Genomic DNA, 27,450 nt, shown 5'->3' on the forward strand with positions numbered 1-27,450 from the left:
GGTTGTCTCCACCGAAGGAGAGTCCAGCCGACTGGAGATGAAGTGGTGCGCAGAACAACGAGAGGAGGGGGATTTAAAAGGGGGTGGGGGATTAGGGCAACGCATCGAATGCGTGAGATGAAGCCAGCAAACGTGGGTCATCAGATGGATCCAACGGCCACGATCTCAGACGCTGTATAACGTTTTATGAACCCGTTACATAAAAACCAATTACAAAGAAAGATACCGTATATAACGAATAATTTCGGCCCACGCTCACTTGATCATGGGCTGAAAAAGCCCACGAGCATATTTTCGAAATCATACATCCGTTTTTTGGATGTCGTCAATGATTTAAAAATTCTTGATAAAACCTTTTCGAATTTTAAACTTGTTAGTAAAGTTTTATGCTCACTTTCTAAAACTTATGATTCGAAAATAATAACTTTACAAGAATCAAAAGATTTAAACTATTGTCCTCTCGAAGAATTCATCGGGTTATTGATGACCTATGAAATAACGTGTAATGCAAGTAAAGAACTTGAGAATCACTTTCCAAAGAACAAAAATGATTTCGAATATAACTAAGTAAAGGAACATGTTGACTACTTTTTTTATTTTATTTTTGAAGCACAAAAAAGAAATTTATTACTTGATAATTCAGAATGAGCAGATCTTGGATCTGCCCCAAAAAGAAAATTCAAAAGATCTCGGAACTGCTACTTAGTTGGTATTCCTATTGACATACTCAAAATCAAAATCACATTTAAGGATTTATAAAACCCTATTTAGAAGTTGATGATTTGTTCCATGCAAATTTCTAAAGAAAAAATATTAATTTTTGAGGCCATCCTCAAATATCAGGTCAGCTTTTCTCATCACTACATTATTGGTTAGTCAAAGCCCGATAAATAATCTTGACCATCAGTTCTCCTACTGTATTATTTGTTTAGCATCATTTATTATCAATGGAGGAAGCAAAAATGTGAATACCCAATATCTTATCCACCACCAAAAAAAAGTGAATACTCAAATATTAATGTTAACTCTATTCACTTTCCACCAACATTAAGAAATAAGATAATATACTTTACAAATATGCATCAATTCATTGACATTTACAAAATTGGGTTATAAGCTAAAAGGGATATTCCGTAGCTAAGGATTATTCCAAATAAAAATGGTACACCCATTGCTAATATTAAATTGAAATCATTCCCAAACGTCCAAAAATAATTTATGAATGTTATAGACAATAGATACTTAACTCACAAATACTCCTCCTGCTTGTATAAATAGAAGAGCAAAACTCTCATTGTATAAATAGATCATTTAATAATTGAGAATTATCTTACGCCTTCCTCCTTTTTATACCTATAAATAATATCGTAACTAATCAAATATAACCTTTTTTTTATTTTAAAAGTTATTCGAAAATAAATTTCAATAGTCTTTGGTAAATGATCTTCTTCGAGATTTAACTATTCAAAAGAATATGAGTTGGTAGGACATTAAGAACCCACCTTTTGGGTCACTGAATGGGCCTCCCAATGAACCTAAATCAGTCTCAATTAAAGCTCAATTGACCCCTAATTAAGTTAACATGATTACATCAAAAGCTAACTCAATTAGTCCTCTAGACTACTTCGATCGTAAACAAATGATTACAAAGCATGAATCCTTTGTCCGGCATATCATTGGTTCATCGACGCCTCGTCTGATTCTTCCACGCAACGTCCTCTCTTGCGGCCTATGGCTTAATCGGCCAGTTGACATCTGTAACTCCGATTTCCTTAGTACAATTTTCGTTCTTCTTGACCCGATGCCCGAACTCATGGCCCAAAGCTTTCTACTGATACGTCGATCGATCCTCTGACTCAATATCCAATCTTCTAACATGTTCCACTCTAGCCAATATGATTCTTCCTACTTTAATCAATTTATCTCTTCTTGATCGAAGCTAGTCATGCGTCACTCAAAACGTAAATTAAATCACAAACTCATCAATTGATTTCATTATCAAAATCCGAGATTCAATAATCTCCCCCTTTTTTATGATAACAACCAATTGATGACGGAGTTAACCTTAACTCCCCCTATTAATATATCATATTGATAGGATCTTGAATTTAAATTGAATTCAAGTCAAAGTAAATTTAATTATGAATATTTATAACATATTGTATACGTATCATTGCATTACATGCATCATTATCATAAGTTTTGCATACAACATCATAAATATTTCAAATTATCATGGTATCAAATTATCAAAATATATTACATCCTACCATGTATGATTCTCATATCATATCTTCTCCCCCTTTGTCATCAACAAAAAGAAGAAGTGTAACTTTCAATATTTAGAGATTTAGCAAGCAAGCTAAATCTTTCCATGATGACAACTTTCGAGATTTGTCATCATACATCATTCTATGCAAGCTTAGCGATTTAGCAAAATTTTCGTCACTTTGGAATATGCAAGCTAGTGAGTTCTTTCTTCTCATTTGAGAAGTGTAAGCTAATTTTTGCTTCCTTTGCGATGTTCAAGCCAGCAAATTTAATAATTTTTATATTATTTTTGAACATGCAAGCTAGTGAATTTTTCATCATTTTAGAACATATAAGCTAACAATTTTATTTTTTTTTACGATGTTCACGCTAACAAGTTTTTGAAAAAGAATGCAAATTTTGCATCATGCAAGCTTGCATATTTTATATCATTTTAGAATATACAAGCTACCAAATTTCATATCATTTTAGAACATGCAAGCTAGTAAGTTTTTGAGATGTGAAGTTTAATAAAGTTTTTGCTTCTCTTGAGATAACAACTTTTTGCTTCTCTTTACAATGTGCAAGTTAGTATTTTTTGCTAATTTTTGTGATACACAAGCTAGCAAGACTATCTCCCTTGAGATATGCAAGCTTGCAAGTTTTGCCTTTCTTTGCAAGCTAACAATATGTTTTTCTTAAGATATACACACTAGTAATTCTTTCTCCCCCTTTGTGATAGGCAAAAAGAGGAAATAATAACATAATAGTATAATTCATTTCCCTTTTCATCAATTTTCAAATCATCACATAAAGAATAATGAGAAAAATTAATTTGGTGATGAAATATACTTCATGAAAATAATGGAGTATCGAAACATGAAAGAAAAAATCAATTTATGTATATAATGTTCCAAACATCAAAGCACATTATCTTAGTGAGTATCACAAAAAAATAAACAAGAAAACATTATGATTCATTGGGATAATTATTCTCTTTAATAAAATGAGAGAATCATATGAGAATAAGAAGTAAGAGATGTTGATTCATATAAAGAAAAACTCATCAAGTTGGATCAATTCGTGAATACCCAAAGACATGATTCACTTTGACAAATCTCATTTTTAGTAAATAATAAAAAGAATTCTTAGGAGAATAAAATGATAGAATATCTTGATTCATGTCTAAGAAATCTCATGATTTATATAGAAAAGCTCATCTTAAATATATAACAAGTAGAATCATAGGAGAATAATGAAAAATCTTGATTCATATAAAAAAAATCTCAACTTATCATGATTTGATAAATATTCTCTTAAAAGAGTGAATCATACGTGCATCAAGAAAGATGTTTCATATTGAATATGTCACAAGTCATAAATACGATAAATGATTTAGTTAGATATATCATCTCGTTAGTAAAATGAGTCATTTGAAAATAGATCCAAAATTATCATCAAAATCACTTTTCGAAAAATTTAATGAAGGCAACGTAGATAGATTCCTATAAAAAATAGCTCAAGTTCTTTTAGTTACAACTTTTATTATTGATTTCATGTCATTGCCTTTTTATGCGAAATCAAAAATATGTATCATCATTTAAAACTAAAAAAGTAACTTTTATTACGACAAAGATCAATAAGCCATAAATCACAAAAATCATCATGCATGATTTCGAAATATAAACTAATTAAGCATGATTTCAAATCGTCATTACTTCAAATCATCATGCATAATTAAATCATTAAATCATCGAACGTGATTTCATTAAACATAAATCATTTTTAATCAAAAATATTTTGAAAATTATTTTTTACATAAAGTAAAATGATTTATAAATTCAAATCATCATACCTTAAATTTACAAATTGACCATTTTCAATTAAGTGAATCTAACTCATCATGCAATTGTCATGTTTTATTTTTTTTCAAAATCACTAGAAAGAAGAGCATGATCCCTTTTTTTTAATAATATTTTTATTTTTTACTAATTAATTTAAAAAAAACTCATGAAAAATATTAAGTAATTTCAAAATAAAGTAAAGGAGTTTTATTTGAGTTGTTTACCTCATTGTCGAGAGTCACCAAAGCGAAGTTTGCCACTTTGTCTTCATCGGTTTGCTCCTTGTCTTCGGATGCACTCGTTTCATCCCAAGTCACATTGAGTGCTTTCTTGTCCTTTGACATTTTTTTCTTTTTAAGTTCATTTTTATTCTTTGTTTCATGTTTTATAAATTTTATAAATTTACTTATGAGGAGTTCTATGTCACTTGAGCTTTCGCTCGAGTGGTCTTCTATTGTTCAAATTGTCAAATCCTTCATGTTCTTTGGAAGGTAGTTCTCATGTTCATCAAGTTCATCATGTACCTTGCACATCATTTCATAAGTCATCAAAGACCCAATAAGTTCTTCAATCGAAAATTAGTTCAAGTTCTTTAATTATTGTATTATCGTTACTTTAGAATCCCAATTTTTACAAAGAGATTGTAAAACTTTATTAACAAGTTCAAGATTCGAAAAACTTATACCAAGTGCTTTTAAACCATTGACGACATCCGTAAAACGAGTGTATATGTCTCCAATGGTTTCACTTGGTTTCATACGAAATAATTCAAAATCACGCATCAAAAGATTTATCTCAGAATATTTTACTCTACTAGTGCCTTCATATGTGATTTCAAGTGTGTACCAAATATCGAAAGCGGTTTCACAAATAGATACTCGATTGAACTCATTTTTATCTAAAACGAAAAATAAGGCATTCATAGCCTTAACATTTAAAGAGATAGTCTTCTTCTCCAACTCATTTCAATCGTTTATTAGAAGAGAAGACCTTTCAAATATGTTTTCAATAATATTCCATAAATCAAGGTTCAAGAAAAGCAAGAAAACACTCATCCGAGTTTTCAACAATAGAAAAGCCCTCTTGAAAGCCGAAAAGAGTCATTTCTCTTGGGTGTTAAACCAAACGAGAAAAAAACGTGGCTCTGATACTAACTGTTAGGATCAAGAATGACATTAAGAGGGGGGGGGGGGGGGGGGGTGGGGAGGTGGGGTTGAATTAGTGCAGCGGAAAAATTACGTCGGTTTGAAAATCTTCGTACGATAAAAGTCGATTTCGATGAAAACCATTTGTTTGCCTCGTTTAAGTTTGCAAGTGAATAGAGAAGATGAGATTGGATAGTTTGCAATAAAGTAAAGTAGAATGCAGCAAAGAGAATAAGCAGTAAGGAAAGAACACACTGGAATTTATAGTGGTTCGGTCGTAGCGACCTACATGCACTTTTGATTCCTCATCCGTTAAGGTCACCAGCGTCCACTAAAGGTCCTCCTTCAATAGGCGAAGATCAACCACCTCTTTACATCACTTTCTCCTTTTCACGGGTTTAGGAGATAACCCTTACAAGTCACTCTTTTACAAGTATTCCCTCACACACCTCCCTTAGGACTAACTCTAAGCATCAGAAGGAGGGAACTCAAAGTTTTGGCAGAGTTTACTCAGTTTTTTCCTTAAGAATTCTTGCTCCTTTCTTGCTGCCCAAGTGAGGTATTTATAGGCCCCAACAATTTCAAAAATGGAGCCAAAAAATTAAATTTATGGGTCTTCCGGGTACGGGTGGTACCATCGCCTACAACCTGACACTGGGTGATACCACCGCCCAATCTGGCAGTACCACTACTTGACACACTGTCACTAGGCGGTACCACCGCCTTACAGCCTCGGAGACCAAGTTTTTCGAGTTTTCCAACTCACAAGTAGTTTCACCGCTTGTTCTGGCGGTGTCGTCGCCTGACCCACCTTTTGGGTCACTGAATGAGCCTCCCAATGAGCCCAATTCAGTCCCAATTAAGGCTCAATTGGCCCCTAATTGAGTTAGCATGATTACACCAAAAGTTAACTCAATTAGTCCCTTAAACTACTTCGATCATAGACAAATGACTACAAAGCATGAATCCTTTCTCTGACATGTCATTGGTTCATCGATGTCTCGTCCGATTCTTCGGTGCAATGTCCTCTCTTGTGACCTATTGCTCAATCGGCCAGTTGACCTCCGTAATTCTGATTTCCTTAACATAATTTCCGCTCTTCTTGGCCCGATGCCTGAACCCATGGCCCGAAGCCTTCTGTCGATACATCGATTGATCCTCCGGCTTGACATCCAATCTTCTCACTAAGAGAGTTCTTGAATACATCAAGAGAACTCTCAATTATGACATCCACCGTGACCTGTTGAAATATTTTAAATTATATTCTTATACCGGTAGTGTAGATGATTGAAAAAAATATTTTAAAATTTGTACTCAACTATGGCTTGGGAGTGATTTCATGGATAACTAAAAAGCAACAATGTGCTGCTCTCTCATGTTTTGAGATAGAGTATGCAAAGACTATAAGCATGACATGTCAAATAATTTAGCTTTAAAGAATTCTAACATATCTTAAAAGAAAAAAGATGAATAAATCAAAACATACTACAACAACAAGTCTTTGGTAGATTAAAGTTGATTAAAGATGACATCTGTTTCAAAACTTTGGTTAAAAAATATAAATAATATAAAAATTATAATTATTTTTAATTAAGATGTGTGATAAAAATGATTATGCAAGATGGAAGAATCAATGAGTGGAGCATATATGAATGGAAGAGAAGATGAGTTTATCGAGCAACGTTGTTTTAACATGCGTGAAACTACCTTCCTTTGCTTATATAAATAGATGCTAATGGATGACCCCATAACAACGTAGATTAAAGTATTCCTCCTCAAAATATTTTGTCTACTATCTTCTCCTCGTTCTTCTTGAAGTCAACAAAACCAAAACCATTCCAGCAATCCCTTGCTGAATCCATTTCTCCATCCTGCCATCGAAGGCCCATCAGCACTTTGTTGTCCCCTCCTCCGTCCATAGCTTTGCATGAAGCTTGGGTAGCTGTTGGACTTGCTGTGGCATCACTCAATACTCTCTCGAAGGACCACCCATCGGCTCCAAAACCATAGTACGGGAGGTAGTCAAGGCCGGTTGGGCTTGTGGTGTCGACGAAGTCATTTCTTACGATGTCAAGAAAACCATTCGTTAGGGCTATGGCAGATGTCACTGGATCAGTCTCGTCCAGGCCAACCTGCATGATGGATGGCTGCATTTGAAGGGTAGAAGAAGCCAGGAAGCAGTCACTTGGATCATGTGAAGGGGGTGGAGGACTGTTCAGAGTGGGTAGGAGTGGGGTGGTGATGAGGTCTTGATCTTTTGCCTTCTTGGAAGAAGAGGATGAAGAGGCGGAGGATCTCTTGTTTTTCCTGCATCCACCTCCCACCGGAACGTTCCTAAGTGAGCCTCCCTGAGTCCAGTAGCGCCTGCACTCCTTGCAGAAGTATCTCGGCTGGGAGGGGCTGTAGTTGTTGTAGTAGCAGAACTTGGTATTGGTGGAGGCACACCTGGGGCATTTCAGGGCCTGTCCTGGACCAGGCTTTGCCTTCTTATCCTGTTGCTTCTGGCTCCTGGGACATGCCACAGCTTCCTCTAATCCATGGCTACCCCGTGACTGTGGCACATGGGAAAGAACTTAGAGCAGCAGTTATGAGTTCTGAATTCCAAGAAGCAGAGGGGATGAGATATGTGGTGTATTCTCCCAATTTCCAGATCTTATCATGCAGATAAAAGGTTCGGGTTGGCTACTTCCTATCACCTACAAGATCTAACAGATTATGAAGCTGCCTTGAGATCCTATCACGAACAAATTTTAGGACTTGTGGAGTAAATACTTTCTGTGTTTCTTCTCGGTACTTGTATTTACCGCATCATGCATGCACTCGGAAAACTGTATCAGGATTGATTCTTTCCTTCGAACTAAACCTACATGATGTACTTGCAACTTCCAGGGGTGTAGGATAATGAAAGAAGTAGATAGTCATGATCAAGATCATGTAGAGAAGATGCATAAACTTGACAACAATTTTGAGATCAAAATTGAAGATAAAGAATGAAACCCAAAATCGATCTTTCTAATTCCATATGTTCTTGCAAAACCGAAGGCAAAGTAAAATTGAGCAGATAAAAGATCGAAAATCTAATTCATCAGAGGTAGGAGTTTCCAGTACTGCATGTATGTACTCTTCCAAGACTACATGTTTGCTCGAACGCAAGAAGCAAGGGCGCTAAGAGAACTCATTCCTGAGAAGAGCTTGAGACTATGTTACCTCGTGGCCAGCATTAGAAATCTCCATGCATGCGGAAGAACAACCTCAAAGAAATCGCGAGAGAGAGAGAGAGAGAGAGAGGAGAGGCCAGCGAGGCAATGTAGAGTGGAAATAAAGACTTGCACTCCACCCGCTAATAAATAATAAAGAGAAACGAAAGGGAGTAATGCCATTGGAAGGACCACCTATCTCGAAACAAGCGTGTTGCATGGGATTGGGCGAAGCGCATGCACTGTACGATCCTCTTTAGTGGATTCCTCGTGTTTGAATACGTCCCCATAAACTTTTTCTTTTCTCTCTCTCTCTGTTTCTCTTTTCTGCTTTATCTCTCTCTTCCACCTGAGCGTGACGAGAGGAGGATTGATGGCGGTGGTGAGGTTGATTCGCGATCAAGGAAGGAATAACGGGAACAAGGACGAATCGGCCAACTGGGTGCGGTTGGTCGGCGACGTGGGACCCGGCTTCAGGAAGAACCGATGCCGGCGAGAGCGGACTACCAACTACGTGATTGCCACCCGATGTTGTTTCCGAGTCACTACGAAAGAGAAGGGCACGATCTCTCGATCGCTTCGCCCATCCAGACGGAGAAGGAGGTGGCGCTACTCATTTCGCTCCCGTCGCCATAGAAAGGAACGGTTGACCACATTGAAAGACTCTCGTAAGAAGGCAAGCTTAATTGTCAAAGCTCATGATCCCGCCATAATGCTGCAACCCCGCGTGTAGAGACACATCCAGAATCCTGTTGAATGACCAGCCAACCTCGCACAGAAAAGAAGTGGCAACTGCCTGAACCTTAATTATTAGACCTGAGTCAATTTCGTTGACATTATTTGTTCGTTGTCTAACATTTCACGTCGGCCAGCAGGTGAACACTGTCAGATTACAGTATACATTTTAGTCGGTTGTACTATGAGAAGAAGTGAGAGTCTTGAAGTATTTGGTGGCTCTGCAACTTTCAGATTCTTAATGCTGGCAGACTTTATGATGCCCTGTTGATCGTGTGCCATTAACACAGTGATTTATGAGGTCTAAGTTGCCCACCTTGGAGAATCTACAGAGTTTGCATTTGACCTGCAAACTTAGAGAGTGGCTGAAAACAGTAAAATTGGGATTGCAGCCGATGAGAACTCAGATTCAGCCAAAGGAGTTAAAAGGCTTTCACATACATATAAAGACCCAACAAAGGGAGCAGTAAACTCTTGGAGAAGTCCATTACATGTTAGAATAGCGTACACAGAAGCTTCATAGTTTTGTCCAACAAGGACAATACATAAAACAACTTAATTGTTATAGGAAAGCACTTTTAGCTATCCAATACTCCAATCACGTATCAGTAACAATACCCATATCCTTCTAGTGTGGATGAAAGTACCTATCCTTGCTCAAATGAAGAGCCAATTGATTCCAGCACTATACACGCTGCTTGGCTTGACTGCTAAAAGATCAGCCAAGACCATTTCATGTGAGCAGCCATGATGAGATGTCCATATAGACAACATGGAACCGTAAATTAGCAACTGCATCAATTTTATGTCCGTCTACTAAAACATCGGACACTGTCGAGGTCTAGTCAGGGTTAGGTTTGAGGAAATGGTACAAAGCAGTTGCAATCTCACTGACCACCCTGCTTATCATCTGATTGCCCTGCTTGTGGGTCAGAAACCAAGTTCCTCTTGGTGTTGTCTTCAGCGCATTGGTTGCATTTCTTGATTATTGCGTCTTCTTCTTCTTTAGTTTGTTCTCCAGTTCTCTCCTGAAAAGATGGAATATCATTCCTGCAACTTACGTATCACAAGCAGAGAAGAGGTAGCAAACGGTGGCGAAGTTCAATACCTGCAGAGAGCCATTCTGAGCAATAAGTCCATCATATTCTTTCTTGATTCGGTCTACTTCTGCTCTGAGGGCACTATTCTCCTCTTTTAGAACCTCAACACGCTGTGCCAATTCTTCGTACTCTGCCTGGAAGTAACAACCCATTAGCCATGACAATCATCCACCAAATGTTCTTCAAACAGCTCAGTTTCCACTAAACACACTATACCTGCTTGCGCAACCTTGATCGACGTGCAGATTCCCTGTTTGACTGCTTTCTTCTTTGCCTTTTCAGTTCTCTTTCATCCTAAATTCACCAATGATCATACATTTAAACAACAAAAAAGTTGAAAGTCAAGGTGTTGTGTGTTGCAGAATAGACTAAAAGGTTACAAGAAAAGAAAACCAGAAACAAATTTATAGCATCACAGGCCTCTGAGAAGACAAAAGGCATATGATGAACAAAGGACATCAAACATAACGATGAGGTCAAAGAGGGAATATCCAAGGATTCTCATGTCATTTATGTCTTAATGTTAGTTACATTAATTCAGGTTTCATGCTACATGAATAACTCTAGGATTACCAGAGCAACAAATAAACAACAAAAAACAATAACTTGTTCAGCATACAGCAGAATGGAATATGGTATCAAATCCCTGTTATGAAAATAAAACACTTGTGAAATGTCATAGTGCCTATTATCAGATCAAATGTTGGAACATTTACCTACAGATCTGTTTGAAATATCTCATTCCATTGAAGGGAAAACCATTAAGGTTAATCTTCACTCATGGACATGCCAGTTAGAGCAGTTCATTATATATGTTGTCTAACGACGAATGGAAAATATAGCCAATCTACAGTCAGACGCCATTTTCAAACAACAGAGAGAAAAAACCCTGCCAGAAAGCAGTTGATTAGCTAAAGAGCAGTTTAACAGCAGCATGAATCTTTTCTAGGGATAAAGGATACAAATATGACATGACAAAGATGGAAGTTTCAAAAAAAGTAGGACATGATAGGGCAAGAATTTAATAATAAAATAGTACATACCAATCATAATATCTTTTATTTTATTAAACTGATTGAAAAATAACTGTAGTTAAAATCTTGTAAGTAAAGCTAGATTAATTAACAAGAATAGATTATTCTACACAACAATATGGCCCTAAGCATATTATTAAATGTAACAAAAAGCTCATATAATCTTGGGAATAAGATAGTAGCACCGAATGGACCATAAGAGTTGGCCATGAGAAAGCTCAGATAGTCCAACAGTTCACAAGTCAATATTCAAATATCCACCAAGTAGCAAGATTTTCATATGATCTTCCAATAAATGCCAAGAATCCAACACACGTTGAAGAAGTATAAACCACTTAGCAGTATCTTCATATGATATGGCATACATTCCAAGGCACATGTGAGAATCTTTCCACATGAAATGGGCATGAAAGCTTTGAAAACTCGTAGCACATACTATTTGAACATCAGCAAGTAAAATGTTCATTTAAACTCAGAACAGTAAAATAGATTATGATCTTACAGTGAGTTAAAACATCTTATGCAATGAATTGGTGGCTAATACATAAAATTAAATAACCAGGATGAAGGATGAGAAAAGACCTGTAGCCAAATCTCTGATGGAACCCTTTCGCTGGCTTCAACAAGTGAACCAGGAACCATAGCTCCTGTGGTTGCTGTTGCAGAAACCTTACCATGCAATGGAGAAATGGCAGATGGCATTGGGGCAGTCCAGTAGTCCATCCCTATATTCAAGTTTGTAGTGGGACCAGAAACCACTCCAGGTACTCCAGCTGCTAGCATAGGCATTATTTGCATTGTCTGATGTAATGTTGCGTGTGACTGTGCAGTCATTATGCCACTTGTTCCATTCTGGGATGTCTCTGCAATTATACATGGATAAAATGTCATGGACATTATATTCATCAGATTAACTAGGTGGTACAACAATTTATAATGCCTACCATCCGGAGGCCTTTGTCCAACACCAGTCTTTGGTTCTGAGTCCTACACAATTTGTACACCATTAATACTTGACCTACTCAAGAATCATTTAACAAACTTTTGACAGGCTATTAGAAAGAGAATGCTTTCAAACATATATCAACGACTGGTATTTCTACACAACATGCATGCTTGAGAAGATAATTGATGAGTGAGAAATTGAAAAGCAAAAGGAAGATGGATAGCCAGAAAATATAAATTCTGGGTCAAAATTTGTCAGATCCAATAAAAACAATGTCAAATATCCTAAGAATAGGGTTATTACCTTGATGGGTCCAACATTTCTGTCCATTGATAAGATGCTAGAACCTCTTTAAAACCAAGTATGTTATTCCTAGGGAGATCACAACACATGGGAGAGATTTTTTTATGTATGACCTCATTTATCATGCTTATAAACAAATCAGAGATATATTAGACAACTTCTTTATGACCTGACATGGGCCTCATTGCAAAAGACCTGACCAAGCTCAGATTCAAAGTTTAGGAGTTTTTACATATATATACCATCCAAAATCTCTAAAAAAATACTACATTTACCATCTCATCTTTAAAAATACATATATACCATTATAAAATTAAAACTTGGTGATATTCAGTTGAATTTTATGTATATCATTAACTTAATTATGCTTGAAACATAAATTGTGTATATTTAATATACTTAATCCTTCATTAACTTTCTTTCATATTTTTCTAACTTCATGTTTATCATCTCCATGGAAAATATAGTTATTAGTATTAGTTTTATCGTTGAAACACTTGATCTAAATATGTTTCAACTTTAGGCTGTAGAACTTGTTTTCTTTTCCACGAACTTCAAGAAAGCATTACATAAGGGATGACTCACAGTCAGAGAGTAAGCATCACTTCTTTCACTTGAATCTTCATTTCCACTGTCACTGCTAAAAACAATAGATTCACATCAATAATATAAATACTTGAATCAAAAGGCTCAAAAGAGCTAGTACATGGAGCATCATGACGATGATTGAAAATAATCAGGACGTTACATCTTTACCTTGGTGATAACACTCCATTAGCTGCTCCTGATGTTTTATCGAGCTCATTGTCCTTCTTTCCTGTTATCATATTCAAACTTCCAAGACTTCCCTTTGATCTTTGAATGGGAATCCTTTCTTTACCCTCAGATGATTTTGCATCTCCTGTGCTTGCAGGCACACTCCCCTGTTAGATGAAAAAGCAGGTGTTCGCAGGATTCATTACCATTGCACCAACTTTTGGACAATAAGAGATTCGACAGTGTGGGTTAGCAGGCAACTCACACAAGCTTCAGCATTACCATTTGAAGAAGTCGTTGCATAAGGACTAAATGGGTGCAAACCCTGCTCAGAGATTGGTGGAAAAGTCAATTAGTGGAATCTTGCAAAAGCAAGTCTTGCTTTTCAAAGGAATGAGTCATGGTTCAGTCATGTTCTAACAAGATGTACTGGTGGAACAGATGGATGTGGATATACTCCATGAGGATACATAACATATGGAGGCGGTGGGGTCCCATAGGTTGGCATAAATTGCTGCAAAACGAAAATAATCCTTATAAATACATTCCACTAATGTACATAATTGAGATGCAACAACATGAATAAAAATCACTTGACAGTCATTTGAAGGTATCAATATTATCCTCCTTTGACATTAGGTATTCAAAATTTAAACTAGGACTACAGCAGGCTAACAGTTTAACATGACAAAACTTTATTAGCCAATGCAGAAACAAACTAGATGAGAAGGCAAGAATGTCACTGTAGACATACATAATGATGATATCATCCCATGGCATAACTCAGAACCATTCATAATCTTTTGGAACACAGACTAAAAGCCGTTGATGGGATCAGCACAAAGCAAAATACACTTTTAAATCAGGTATTGACTGTTACTTCTCTGAATCAACACACTACCTCCACGCTAGATAGTTTACATCTCTACTCATGCATCAATATTGTTTTATGAGACTTTTTTGGCATGCCATAATCAAATCTTCTCTTCTGGTGACAGAAATGGCCTCATATGGAATGAACAAAAGTTGGACTGCCAAACAATTTTTGCCACGTTCTGAGTTTCCAAATTCAAGATATCACCCTTTATATCTGAACTCCTCAGACATAGGCAAACACAATCGATCCAGCTACTAAAAAGAGTCTTAGACAATTGCATCTAATAATTGAGAGCGAAAAAAAGGAAAATAGATATTAAAGAAAAACCACCTGTGCTCCCCACATGTAAGGATGAGCCTGAGGACTCGACACCATGGGGGAATGGAAGAAGCCATGTGGAAGCATCGGTGAGTATGCCTATTCAACTCAGATGAAAAATTATAAAGTCATGATGACATCTGAAGACAAATCTATTCTGTGAATTCACAACATTTATCAATGAGATGAGGAAATTCCAGTTATCACCTGAAATCCAGACCATTCCGGATAGACTGAAACGCTGGGTCTGGCGCTTGTGGCCGGTGGCTGCTCCTGAACAAGGTAAAACCAGAATATATAGAAATTAGGGGAAAAAAATCGAAGATTTTTTACTCTAGATTAGGAGCAAAGAGACCCAGTTCGCAATTGTAAAAGTAGAACGCATTACCTGCGCAGCTGATGTCTTCGGCCCCTTGGTATCTGTCTCGCGGCCTCCCATTGTCCAGTATATCCGTCTACCACAACGTATTGCGGTCTATTCCGCTGGTTCTACCCTTCCCTTCTCAAGCCATCTTATTTTCTCTCTCAAGCCATTTCAGCGAGCGAAGATCCTCCACACCGCCGGCCGAATTGCGAACAACCACTTCCTAAGCCACTAAATTCCGGCTCAGATCTCGCTACAAAACCCTAACTAGTTCGAAACTTTGAGAAAGCAGCATAAAAATCCAATCTTGAGCAGAAAAACATAATGAAGAAACTCGAAGCTGGGAATCCAAGACGGCCTCGCCCAAAATGAACACGTTGGAGCCGTTCAATGGTGAAAGACGTTGTTACTTACATGAAAAATAACACTCTTGCAGGACGAATCGGAGCTCAAAGCGAGACCACGGACCAAACTACAGCGCAAGTTCTCGGTCCGGCGATCCCGCTCGTCGATCTCCGAGGGGAGAGGAGAGCGAGGAAGGGGAGGAGGAAGATCGTGGAGCAGAGGAGAAGGGCAAAGTCGGAATCCACTGGGTTTTTTCGTGGACAAAACTGGAGTAGCCTTCAGTCTACGTGGTGGTCTCGTACGTACTAAGATGGGTACACATGTAGGTGTAGCCGGTATCGAGAGGTCAACGGTTGGGCTGAGTTGACCCAGGCTTAATCCAAACCCAACGGTCTGTCCGACATGGAACTTCCCCTATTTGGAGTGCTACAATATGTCTGCGACATGTGTTTTAATTGGATCTGCTTGTGATCTTTGTCTCTATTGGAATCGTTTCAGCTATCAAGCCTCAAGTCTGTCTTTAACATATCTTGCACACTGAGGCAAGAAGTAGATGAATGTACAAAGAAACTGGATGGTATATTTTACTTATCTACATCATGATTTAATCTGACATATGAACTGCAACTTCTGAACACAATGAAACAGAGATCTTCACAAAGGAGGATATCAAGACCTGTACCATCTCGTTCTTCCAAAGCCACAGCTGCTGCCTCATTGGGTACAAAGGATATGTGATGATCCAGGAAGTGACAGAACAACCATCATCGATAGACAAGGTCAGACGGCACGCGAGTGCAGTGAATGAGTCAAGGGAACGTGTATGATCCGCCGATCTGCGAGTTCGCCGACGGAGGACTGATGACCACCCGCAGCAGTGAGATAGTGATGACGATGAACCCCGACGACAGGTAAACGATCGTCGGTGTTCCTCCCCATTAGTCCCTTTGCAAACGGATAGAGATGAGCAAGCACCCAGAAGCTGAAGAACAACCCTCCCAACAGCTTGCTCCACTGAGGGATCACGTTGTATATTGTCCGGCTCACCCCGACCGCGATGGCGATCGGGTTCACCATTATTATGGTGAGCGGAGGTATCATCAGCGACGTCCACTTCACCACGTAGAGGTCAGCGAATTCGTCGTCTCCATCGTCGGCAGCTGACTTTGAGGTGAGCGTGAATGAGATCTCTATGCCGGCGATCACCTTCAGCAACCCTTGAATCACGGCTGCAAGGTGAGCGCTGGTACCGCCATTGAGCCAGAACTGCTCGTTGCGCCACCAATCTTCGAGCGAGATTCCAGACCACCGGATGTCGAGGATGGCCAGCAGACACAGTATCAGCGCGATGACGAGCAGGTAGATGAGGTAGGGCACGCTGAGAGTCTGCACGATGAACTGCCCGGGTAACAGCGAGAGTGCCGGTAGGAAGCAGTATCCGATGAGGAAGATGGAGGTGAATTGGATATCCAAGCCAGTCATTTAAATTGACTCAGGCGGCGCAATACGTGATATCCACGCCATCTCCACTCGCTGCGTAACCAGTCATTTTATTCATTCGCTCATCTCACGAGTCAAATCTCTCGCCGAGTAAAAGTCGAACTCGAAGCAACTTCCAAGTCGAAACCAAGAAAATAAACGGCCCGGTTCCCTCACGGCGACCCCTCACTAGCCGAGCTTACAATACCTGCCACCTGTCCGTCTTCTATCTCCTACTTTCACGCGATCCACGCTCTGCCCACCAACAAAATATCGTACCTTAATCGACGGCCTGTATTCGATGTCATGTTATCATTAGCTTTTGAGATTTGGCGGTAGCCGTTGGATGGCGGATCGCATTGTTCCATTTTCCTTTGTTCGCAAGAAAGCGGCGGACGATTCGACCAAACGTCCTCCGCTATTTGTAGCCAATCGGCAATCCGCCACCTCGCTCTCGCTCTTCGTCTTCTTTCTCGATCGCGGTCCTCGGGTCTCGAGGAAGAGCGGGAGCCCTTGTCGCGGAGATGTGCTCTCTTATCGTCAACGGTATCGGTTCTTCTCTCCGATCTTGATGTTTGTCCTTTCGCTTGCTGCAATATTGTTTGCGAGAAGTTCTCTCTGTGTGATCCGCTTCGTTTCCGTCTTATTTGTGCTTTCCTATAAGATTTTTGGGTAGATCTGTTCTTTCGTGCGTTGTTCTTGGTGGATTATGTTGATAAAGGTTTTGATTTGTAGGTGGGGTGGAATTGAGTGGTTGGGCGCTATTACTTGTTGTTGATCAAGATGATTAATTATCGTCGGAAAAGGGATGATTGGTTTTTGTTATGGTTGTTTAATGAAATAAGCTAGTTTGAGATGTTAATCCACCGATATTCTCCTTGATGCAACGAGAGCTTAAGGACTAATTACAATAATCCACTCACAGAATGGTACTGAGATGTACATCCTACGCAAACTTTCAGTCACGTTACAATTTCAGAAAGTGCAACAAAAACCATGGAGGGAGGGATCCTTGAAATTTCCTTTCCGAAACGGCCACTAATTCCACACTCCAATCAGCCTCTTTATAGGTGTCTTTCAATATAGTACTCTCAAAATTGACAAAGCCTTTGCCTAGTCATCGATTCTTTTCTTCATCCTGAAGGGGTTTCAGAGTATGGATAGTCGTAGATAAGAATAAAAATCTGGGTCTAGTCATCGATTCATTTGGTGGTTCTATTGGTACGGTATCGGTACAATATATTAAAATATTAATCTAGTACTGATACCAATCAATAGGCTTATTGGTACGATATTCATACCTTACTATGTTGTTATGGACAAACTTCTAAACAGGATGTTCGATGTAATACTTATGTATGTCCATGTCTTTTGGTATGTTCATGCTTTGCACGGCATGTAGAGGGACGGTCGAAGGCTTAATAGTCCTATTTTAGTTGGATTGGTGGCCGCTTTAGGCTTGTAAATAAAGGTTGTGTCATATGGACACTTGTGAGAGATTTTCGGTCTGTAGTGGACCATTTTGACCCTTTGTTGTGCAATTGTTCAGAGCTTGTAAAGTCTGTTTGTAATTTGCATTGTCTATGAAGTGTTTTCCAAAATGTTTGCTTGTGGATCCCGAATTATGCGTTTTATCTAACCCGTTCTCTCTTTTGTGGGTCCTAAGGGACCATGGGAGGCTTCGGGGAGGCTGATCTTTGCGAACGGATACGCAAGGGTGCCGCACGACTTAGGCAAACCAGCTAAGTCCGTGACAAATGGTATCAGAGCGGGACAAGCACTCATAGAAACACTTAGCATGCAAATGTGGGGGACCTAGTGGGGCTGCGCTGAGGGCAGTTAGCACACGGGCGACCGTTTGGGGAAAACGGGCATGGAGATGTAGGGAAAAGGAGTCGTTCAGAGGAGCGAGCATCTGAGATTGGCATTCAGAGGAATGACCAACCATTCGCGCAAGAGGCACCACGAGAACAGGCAAGCTTGGAAGAATGTGGAGCGCACAAAGGGTGGGATGGCTGAGTTTGAGCTACGGCTCAACGTTGACAACTATACTTGATGGTGCTCAAGGCAAGCGAGGCGCTTAGTAAAGGATGAGACTATGTAAAGATGGAATGAGTTGCTCAGCGACCAAAAGAGTTGTGCAAAGCTCACACAGGTGAGGGGAATTGCTAACTCGAAGAATTTTGGTACTCATGCATGGGCTTGTATGCGGACGATGGAATGCTCGCGGCCATCCCAAGGCGATCGAAATTCAGCGCCATGGAGCATTCAAACTTTCTCTTCGGCATGTGAAGGATACGTTCGTAGGAGGCTGAAGTGTGCAGCAAGTTCAGCATGTTCCTATGCCTTGAGTGGTGCAGCGGGGGCTGTATTGACGTGGAGTCGCAACCTAGCAAGTGCGTTTGCAGGAGGCAGAACAATGCACAATTTGTTCAGCAAATCGGAGTAGTCCAAGGGGATAGTGGTCTCCGAAACGAAGAGAGATGTTGCTCCAACGGGATAGATATCCAGGAGGGATAAATCCTGGCTCTCCAAGAGGAAGAATCATGTGCAACAGACCGCACATGTTGAGGAGGAGTATCTCAACAAACAACAACCCCACGAAGCTCAATGGATCGAGCAAGCGGCAAGGAGTCGTCGCATGATCTCGCTTGAGAGAATGCATTGGTGGATGCATTACGAGATCAAGTGGGGGAGCAACCCAAAGCAACACAAATGAAGGTACACTTGGAGTCGATATGAAGATCGGACTCAAGGAAGGGTTGACCCGTGGAATGGTGGGCACGAGGGCCACCATCAATTCAACGCAAAAACGAGGAGCGGAGCAACTTGGGTGTAACTTGGCGAAGTACCTAAGCCGCATGAAGGGAGCCAGCATAGAAGGTAGAACATGGAGCGGAGGCACAGTGCTTTCCTTGGACAGAGGTCAAGGACATGAACTCTTGCAGAGGCAAGAGCAGGATCATGTTGTTCTATGGGTCCTTCATTCTGACGGAGCGGACTCATCTTGCATGGTACCAAAGACGAAGGGAGCTTCTGGGCACATGCACCTTACCTCGGAGAAGCATTTGATGGAGGAACTAAGGCGACTCAACTTGCGGAGGCGAAGTTGGGTTCAGAAGGCCTTAGCACGAGGCAAGAGGACACGGAGGCGGGTACTCTTGAAGAATATGCCACAGTGTTGCCATTCAAGTTGCCATGAAGGAAGCAGTGTGCAGCGGAGATTATGCTGGTAGGGGCAGAAGCCCAGGATCCAGACAATGGTGCACTAATTGCAGTGAAGTCAGGGGACTTCGGGAGCTACTAGGCGACGTACTGTCCTAGAGCGGTGCTTCATCTAGATGTGACCCAATAGTGGGTGGATGAAGGTTGATTGCCAAAAGAGCAAACAAAATCGAAGGTGGAAGAGACCCTGCGATGTATTGGCAGAGGCCACACATGGAGGGATCACAATTTGAGTTCATCCCACAAGGATCGTAATGCAATAGAGATGTCATCAAGAGGCGACAGGGTGCAGCGGATCGTGGTGGAACAGTTCGTGGCAATACGATACACACGACATGGTCCCGTGAGAGACTAGATTATACGGAGGTATGATCGGGAGCTACTGGAAGCTCCACTTCGGTGAACAACACGACAGCAAGAAGGGCTATGGATTCAAGGAGTGAAGGCCATGGTACCGTAGAGGCGGGTCTTCCGTGCGTGCATCGAATTTTGCATCGGATGAAAGCCTTGGTAATCAGCATATGGGGGTTGTGTTCCACCAAGGGAAAAGTTCGAATGCAAGTACAAGTGAGTCCCATGGGAGGGACTTGATCATGCAAAGGTATGATCGAAGCAGTTGGAGAGTTGGACTGCTCCAGAGCCCATATTCGCTTAAGGGAGCCCGGCAAGTCAGAGGACAAGGTCGAGTAAGCGAACATTGCTACCAAGGAAGCTAAAGAGAACCAAATCGGTGCAAACCCTATAATGCGATGGTAGAGGCCATGCATGGTTGTTGTAGTCTGTCTTTCCATCGACTAAAGGGAGCTGCTTGGAGAACACAGAGGTGTTGAAGCAGGGGGTCGAAAGGGGCGAGGAAGCGACGATAAATTCAGAGGGACTTAGCTACCCAAAATCAAGCATCAGTTAGAATGGAGACGGACTCGGAGGAGTGTCACAGAGACATATCTACTGATCGTGAAGAAAAGGGATGGAGATGCGAGACGACGGATAGTAGGGCCATGAGCATGACAGCGCCATGGTACCGTAGAGGCGGGACTTTCGTGAAAGTCATTGATCCCTTGCTCTCATGGAGGGAGAGCGCTTGGTCGTGAAAGGGGCCGAGGAGGTGGAGCATGCAGAGGCAAACTCCAAGTACCGAGACAAGGCTGAAGGGTAAAGGCTAAGGAACTTCGTAAGACCGGTGTCAACGAGCTTCTCATCAAGATAGTCGAAAGTGAAGGATTTCGGGTCATGCAAGAGTGCACGACCAAGGAACGAAGCAGGCACTGCGCGGTGTTGTACCTTTGCTACTCAGGGGAGTAGGCGGCAGGATTGATGGAGAAGATGGTACAATCCCAGAGGCGACTAAATCTATTAGAGAATTACTCCAAGTTGGGGCGAAAACTTCTTGTATTCCGGAAGTTCGATGACATTGAGAAGGTGAATCACAATAGCTAACTCAACGCAAGGAGTGCAAACACTTCAAGTGCTTCGGAAGTGTGAGCAAAGAGCAGGCGAAGGCCAGTAACCAACTCGATGCATGGAGTACAATCTCGAGGAGGCGGGCGAAGTCAAGTAACATTTGCCTTCTTAACCCTTAAGAGAATGGGTGAAACCGAGTATCCCAATTCTCTTATCTATTTAGCAGAGGAGCTCTACGCAGGTTTAAAGACCCTTCGAAGATAATGGAAGACAATAGTTGTCAAATCCTCACCAACGGTGATCAGTGCTACTGAGAGTAGATTGTCCGCTTCATGTCCCAACGAAATGCCAATCGAAAGCAGAAGTGATGCGAACCTACTTGGAAGTGACAACTAAGTGAAAGAAGAGTCAATGGGCAAATTTTGTGGAGGAAGGACCCAAAACTTCAGAAGTTTGCGAGACGATGCTCGTTAAAGCTCCAACAAGCATCCACCCAGTTCAAGCAGCATATTTGAGAGACTGGCACAGTAAGGATGGTCTTTTCCTTCATCTGGAGGATCCGCAGGAACCAACAGGGATCAACATAACTCAGCCAACCCCACACTAGAGTCAGAGTCATTGGCGAGTTGAAGCAGCGTGGCGGATCAAAAGTTCGACTACTCAAAAACAGCAGCGGAGAGCAGTTGGGAGCCAGGAGGCGCATTGCAGCTGGAGCAGAAGATTGAAGACTCAGCAAAGGCAAGGAGTTGCAGTGTCGGCAAAGACTTCGACGAGGACGTCGAAGGAATAAGTGGGGGAGAATGTCATAGACAAACTTCTAAACAGGATGCTTGATGTAATGCTTATGTATGTCCGTGTCTTCTGGTATGTTCATGCTTTGCACAACATGTAGAGGGACGACTGAAGGCTTAATAGTCCCATTTTAGTTGGGTTGGTGGCCGCTTTAGGCTTGTAAATAAAGGTTGTGTCTTATGGACACTTGTGAGAGATTTTCGGTCTGTAGTGGATCATTTTGACCTTTTGTTGTGCAACTGTTCAGAGTTTGTAAAGTTTGTTTGTAATTTGCATTGTTTATGAAGTGTTTCCGGAAATGTTTGCTTGTGGATTCCGAATGAGGCGTTTTCTCTAACTCGTTCTCTCTTTTGTGGGTCCTAAAGGACCATGGGAGGCTTCGTGGAGGCTGACTTTTGCGAACGGACACGCAAGGGTGCCGCACGACTTAGGCAAAACCAGCTAAGTCTGTGACAATGTGGTGGGTGTTGATACATATTGGGAAAAGCCAATACCGGCTAGTCACTGTAAGCAGAGAGAGAGAGAGAGAGAGAGAGAGAGAGGAGGAGGCGGAGGAGGAGGAGGTAGAGCAAAGGTGGCGATGTGGCAATACTAATAAGGAGAGGACGATGGGAGGGGAGTGATGGGGATGGAGAGGAGGTGGCGATGCATTGGAAAGCAGCAGTAGCCAAAGAAGAGTATGAAGAAGAGAGAAAAGGGGGTAGGATTAGTGCCTTTCCATTCTATACTGCTCAGCATCGATTATCTTACCATCCAGTACTGATTAGTTCACCGGTCATTTAGCTAACATTTGTAAGCTTGGATTTGGACCGGATTAGGCAAAATTACTTTGCATACCTATCAATCGTCAGACCAATAAAAACCAGTCTGTTCTGGCTGGTACAGTCAGTTATCAAACCTTGATTTAATATAATGCATTCTTCCTTTTTTTCCTATTTCCTTCGATGATTCTGTTAACATGCTTTACAAGAATATGTTGGACATCATGCTATTTCTATTTATTCCAGGATTTTCTTGCTTGGTGTCTACCATGATTTGAATTTTTCTATCTATACTGTGACGGGAAGTTTCTAATTACTAAGTGAGGTGGGCAGCCTTCGTGGAGACCAGTCATTCGAAAAGAATTAGTCAGTGGTTAGTGTACACTTCTTGGAATAAAAATAGAAGAGATGAACCGAAAGGTATTGGATAAAAGTGAAGGTGTTATGCACAATCTGAAGAGGAAGAGAGAATCTGGTGCATGTTTCACTACTTTTGGCCATGGCCTAGTAGCAAATCCACAAATCCCAGATCTAAGGGGTTGCAACATAAAGCGTTGTACAAATGATTTCAGCTGCAGTATTCAGAGTCAAATTCTCAATAAATATTGCAATTTCACAAAAAGTGGTTTGCCATGTCGGGTGCTATCTTTCGAGGATGGTGAATGGAAAGATTTTGCTGAGAATATCATCAGTTTGGTCCAGGAAGATTTCCGGCTAAAGAAGGCAATTACTGAAGCATATTTTAAGAATCAGCACTTTTTGTTGGACTTTGTCCACATGGTATACATTGATCTGAAAACGGGTTTACAGAAACCGATTGCTTGGATTGATGCAGATGGGAAATGTTATTTCCCAGAAGTATGTCCTGAAAATTATGGATTAAATAGATACCATCAACATGGCAAGGGCAAACAAGTTGACATGATTTGTGATCCAAATGGGACACATGAAATTGATGCCCGTTTGGAGATTTCTGTTAGTGCAGCTGAAAGCTCAAGTTCAGGATCTGATGATGAGGTTATGTCCAATGTCAAGAGGATCAAGAGAGAAGAAAATCCTTTATGTGCTCAAGGCAATGAGACTGTTGGAGAAAATGAGCCATGTCCATTTCTCCCTTCAGATATTTCTGCTTTAGAAAGTTGGCAAGAAAAGAAGGTTAGACCTGCTGGTGATCCGCGAGTCAGTGCTGTGCTGGACTTGTTACTTAAGAGTTTGGGCCAAGTAATTGATGCAAAGGACATTCTTAGGATCCTTAAAACTCCAGCAAAAAATGACTTAGGTATGGTTCGATTTAGCCTTTTTCAAGAGCAAGCTATGGTCACCCAAAAAGTCCGTGGCAATGCAAATGTTCGTTATGCCTGGCTTAGTACCTCCAAGGATGTTGTGGAAGAGGTGATGTCAAAGGGAGTTTTGAAGAAACCTATACAGAAGCCTGCTTTTGGCAATGGCATTCATCTGGCACCGGCAAATTGTTCAAATATACGGTGAGGTCTTTTATCAACTTTATGGTGATTGTCTTCTGGCAGTTACCTCAAAACCCTTTATTTTTTGGTTTGGAAGGACAAAAAGCCTATTATTTTGCATTTCCTGGTTCCTGTTGGTCATGCACTCTTCTTTATTTTGCTGATCATCGATGGTGAATAAATATCACTAATGCACATGTACCGTCTTCAGTGCAAGCTGTTCTGATATTGACGAAAATGGTGTTGTCCATATGATGTTGTGCCGTGTAATTATGGGGAACATGGAGCTGATTCCGACGGGATCCATGCAGCATCAGCCCAGCCATGAAAATTTTGACAGTGGCATAGATGATCTTCAAAATCCAAAGCGTTATATTATATGGGACTTGAATATGCATACTCATATTTATGCAGAATATATTGTAACTTTAAACTTGCCAACCAATGCTAAAGGTAATTTTCCTGGGGCATCATCTGTCAGTTTCTATATATATTTGTCTTGTATATCAAGGCCCTGTACTTTTTTTGGTGATCGCAGAAGGTTTGGACAGGGAAGCCAGTATATCTAATGTATCTGCTTTGACAAATTCTTATTCACCTCACAGTTTTTTTCAGGTGTGTTTTGAAATTTACAATTTTTTAATCCATCTTTCTTGAGAATGCTTAATTAGAGTCAGGTCTCAGTAATAACTATCTGGTAGACTACAAATTAATCCTTCCGTTGATGAATATATACCCATCACCGACCATCTGCTCAAAATATTCACATGGTCATGATGGAAATGACTAATCTATTTGTTTCATTAAATTATTTTATTGATGCTGGAACATGTTTTTGCATGATAAATAATCTGAAGATATCAGTGAACACTTTGCGTAGTAGGATGTTCAATCAGCTGCATTAGATTCCACAACAAAGACCTTAGATTACATAATTTGGACTTCTATTTTGGTGAAACCTGAAGCAGTTGTTTTGTTCTTTTACGTGGTAATGAAGTATTTGATTGTCTTGCCCCTTCTGTGACTAGGATAAGTGTCAGCCATCTCCAGTTGTGGGAAATCAATCTACAGGTTTATTGTCAGGCCGAGCTCCAAAAACTCCAACTTCACCATGGATGCCATTCTCAATGTTGTTTGCTGCAATTTCAACTAAAGTACCTCTTGAAGACATGGATTTAGTTAATACTCATTATGAAGATTTTAAGGTTGTATTTTCCTTTAATAAACTACAGTTACATCACGAGTATATTGGCGTCACAAATAACTCCGTATGCTTTTCCTTTCATCAGAAGAAGAAGATAAGCAGGATTGACCTGATTAAAAAGTTACGGCAGATAGTTGGTGATAAATTGTTGGTTTCTACAATAATGAGGCTGCAACACACGGTTTGTTTTCACAGTTTTGGTTGGTATACATTCATTACCTATGAAATTACTGAAATCTCTGTGACTTATCCAGATATGATCTTTTGCCATATGAGGAAACATAGATTTAGTCATACAACTTAGGGATCTCTTATTTCGAGCTTCAGTTATTTTAATGGTTTATCTTGGTCTTGCTGGCTCCTGTGAATTTTTGAAGTTCTTATTTTTTTATGGTAGATATCAGATTTTGCTTGCTCTACTACATTGTTAAATTGATTTTATATTTTTCTTGTGGCTAATTTACAATACATCCTTTATCTCTTAGAAAGTTATACTACCTATTCGTGGGTTACAAAGACATTATCTTGATGAACCTCAGTGAGGTTATCTTGAAAGCGTGCTCTGAGTTAAAAAACTTGGAACTTAAAATTGTGTTAAGTATTGACCTCTAATTTTCTCATGATGGAGTTGGCTCTACGTTATAAATAACAGAACTTAATTGTTGGGCTTCTTCCTAGATTACCAGTTTGCCAATGAGGATTTAGTTGCCTATGGGATCTATAATTTCCATGATTTAAAAGTAAATTTATGAAGCTTATGGGATCTATAATTTCCATTCTCAAAGAATGTGGTTCTGAGAAGTTGTCAGAGGCAATTCAGGAGTCTGATTATATTGACCAAACCTGCACTTTGTTCAGCACGATTTGGCGTAGGTTCCCTAGTGGGCTTTCCTAATCAAGGGCATCACCAGAGAAGTTTGCATCGTTATGCTAGTGTAGACATCATTTTGTTCCCCCATGCTTTATGCTAGTGTAGACATCAATTCCTGCATTTCAGAACATAGGCATATGCTTTGATCTCTATTCACTTTAGGTGCATTCTGCTTCTTGTGTGTCACATCTGATTGATTACACAGGATAAGGATTGCTGGTTTGTTTTAGCAGCCACTTTCTTTATTTTTCTCATGTCATTTTGTTTCTTCCATATTTTAGTTTTCTTTCTAGATAAAAGTGCAATTAGTACTTGCCATTGTGTTCTACAATACACGGTGTAGCCCACTGCAAGGCATCGCATGCCATTGTGCCGGACAATGCAGACACTTTACTGTTCCAACCTAGGCATATTTAGCACAACTCATCGTTTATTCTAAATGCATGGTCTAGTTAGATACATGTCTATTTGTTGGTCATTCGGCACGCGAACATCATTCCTTGAGTTACAATCCGTGTGTCAACTGTGCATTTTAACTCCTGCTATATTCTGCCTAAGATTAATCCACTTGCTAGCCACTAGCTACTTTTTGTGCTATGAACCAAGTTTCGTGACCTTTAAGCCCCCTTGCTTGCCTGGAAGATAAGATAAACAGCAGACGTTAAGAAAATCACAATGATTTAAAACTTTATATGTTTGATCAAGGGAAATTAATGTCACATATTTTGATGCTCTTACATCCTTCCTATTGCTCGTTAACCATAAGCACCTGCTGTGTTTTGCAGTTACCACCAATGGCCAGACATCCACCTCCAAAATCCTGGTCCACGGAGCTGCAAAACAAGCCTGGAAATGGTGGAAGCCCCTCCTTGTTTCCAGGTTCGTGTTAGTTAGTATATGGGTCATATCTTAATGGTGTTAGCGGACTCAAATAGGCTGATGATACAGGGAACTACTAGTTCATGCTCTGTAGGAACACATGACAGTCTTTTATTTCGTTATAAATGTGTGTTGATCCTTGGCATCTGGGGATATGTTCT

At 40.2% G+C, this 27,450-nt stretch overlaps 3 protein-coding genes and 1 pseudogene across 7 annotated transcripts; 1 reads left to right on the forward strand and 3 right to left on the reverse strand.

Annotated features, from left to right (window-relative positions):
- Positions 1 to 6,922: 6,922 nt before the first annotated feature.
- Positions 6,923 to 8,555, reverse strand: LOC103982041 (dof zinc finger protein DOF3.1-like). Its single transcript, XM_009398830.3, has 2 exons — positions 8,447 to 8,555; positions 6,923 to 7,791 (listed from the first exon to the last, which is right to left on the reverse strand). Exons 1-2 carry the CDS (start codon positions 8,471 to 8,473, stop codon positions 7,015 to 7,017), a joined length of 804 nt encoding a protein of 267 aa, XP_009397105.2. The 5' UTR covers positions 8,474 to 8,555; the 3' UTR covers positions 6,923 to 7,014.
- A 1,054-nt stretch (positions 8,556 to 9,609) lies between these two features.
- Positions 9,610 to 15,485, reverse strand: LOC103982042 (bZIP transcription factor 1-B). Of its 5 annotated transcripts, none has more exons than XM_009398835.3 (13): positions 15,284 to 15,485; positions 14,894 to 15,088; positions 14,713 to 14,778; positions 14,518 to 14,604; positions 13,732 to 13,824; positions 13,576 to 13,635; positions 13,311 to 13,477; positions 13,140 to 13,194; positions 12,250 to 12,292; positions 11,888 to 12,168; positions 10,488 to 10,565; positions 10,280 to 10,405; positions 9,610 to 10,199 (listed from the first exon to the last, which is right to left on the reverse strand). In XM_009398835.3, exons 2-13 carry the CDS (start codon positions 14,942 to 14,944, stop codon positions 10,059 to 10,061), a joined length of 1,248 nt encoding a protein of 415 aa, XP_009397110.2. In that variant the 5' UTR covers positions 14,945 to 15,088; positions 15,284 to 15,485; the 3' UTR covers positions 9,610 to 10,058. The 5 variants fall into 5 exon arrangements, with proteins under 5 accessions (XP_009397110.2, XP_009397109.2, XP_009397108.2 ...); XM_009398834.3 differs by having other exon boundaries at positions 14,894 to 15,092; XM_009398833.3 differs by having other exon boundaries at positions 14,894 to 15,100.
- A 289-nt stretch (positions 15,486 to 15,774) lies between these two features.
- On the reverse strand, positions 15,775 to 16,696 carry LOC135672129 (cellulose synthase-like protein D3; annotated as a pseudogene).
- Positions 16,697 to 17,081: 385 nt separating this feature from the next.
- On the forward strand, positions 17,082 to 27,436 carry LOC135652083 (inactive poly [ADP-ribose] polymerase RCD1-like). Its single transcript, XM_065172748.1, has 7 exons — positions 17,082 to 17,239; positions 23,119 to 24,356; positions 24,547 to 24,788; positions 24,874 to 24,950; positions 25,364 to 25,540; positions 25,625 to 25,720; positions 27,196 to 27,436. The coding sequence occupies exons 2-7, from the start codon at positions 23,281 to 23,283 to the stop codon at positions 27,298 to 27,300; spliced, it is 1,773 nt and encodes a 590-aa protein (XP_065028820.1). The 5' UTR covers positions 17,082 to 17,239; positions 23,119 to 23,280; the 3' UTR covers positions 27,301 to 27,436.
- The last annotated feature ends 14 nt before the right edge of the window (positions 27,437 to 27,450 follow it).

This window comes from Musa acuminata, chromosome BXJ1-4 (assembly GCF_036884655.1).
Source record: "Musa acuminata AAA Group cultivar baxijiao chromosome BXJ1-4, Cavendish_Baxijiao_AAA, whole genome shotgun sequence".
NCBI classification, from domain to species: Eukaryota; Viridiplantae; Streptophyta; class Magnoliopsida; order Zingiberales; family Musaceae; genus Musa; species Musa acuminata.

Bases quoted from the DNA above. Each gene is read 5' to 3' on its own strand.
- LOC103982041 (XM_009398830.3), bottom strand. From the start codon at position 8,473: ATGGAGATTTCTAATGCTGGCCACGAG. The intron at 7,792-8,446 runs GTAACATAGTCT...CATGTGCCACAG, and splicing joins TTTCTAATGCTGGCCACGAG to TCACGGGGTAGCCATGGATT.
- LOC103982042 (XM_009398835.3), bottom strand. From the start codon at position 14,944: ATGGGAGGCCGCGAGACAGATACCAAGGGGCCGAAGACATCAGCTGCG. The intron at 14,779-14,893 runs GTAATGCGTTCT...TACCTTGTTCAG, and splicing joins CGAAGACATCAGCTGCGCAG to GAGCAGCCACCGGCCACAAG. The intron at 12,293-13,139 runs GTGAGTCATCCC...CAAATTGTGTAG, and splicing joins GTGATGCTTACTCTCTGACT to GACTCAGAACCAAAGACTGG.
- LOC135652083 (XM_065172748.1), top strand. From the start codon at position 23,281: ATGAACCGAAAGGTATTGGATAAAAGTGAAGGTGTTATGCACAATCTG. The intron at 25,541-25,624 runs GTTGTATTTTCC...TCCTTTCATCAG, and splicing joins CTCATTATGAAGATTTTAAG to AAGAAGAAGATAAGCAGGAT. The intron at 25,721-27,195 runs GTTTGTTTTCAC...TGTGTTTTGCAG, and splicing joins TAATGAGGCTGCAACACACG to TTACCACCAATGGCCAGACA.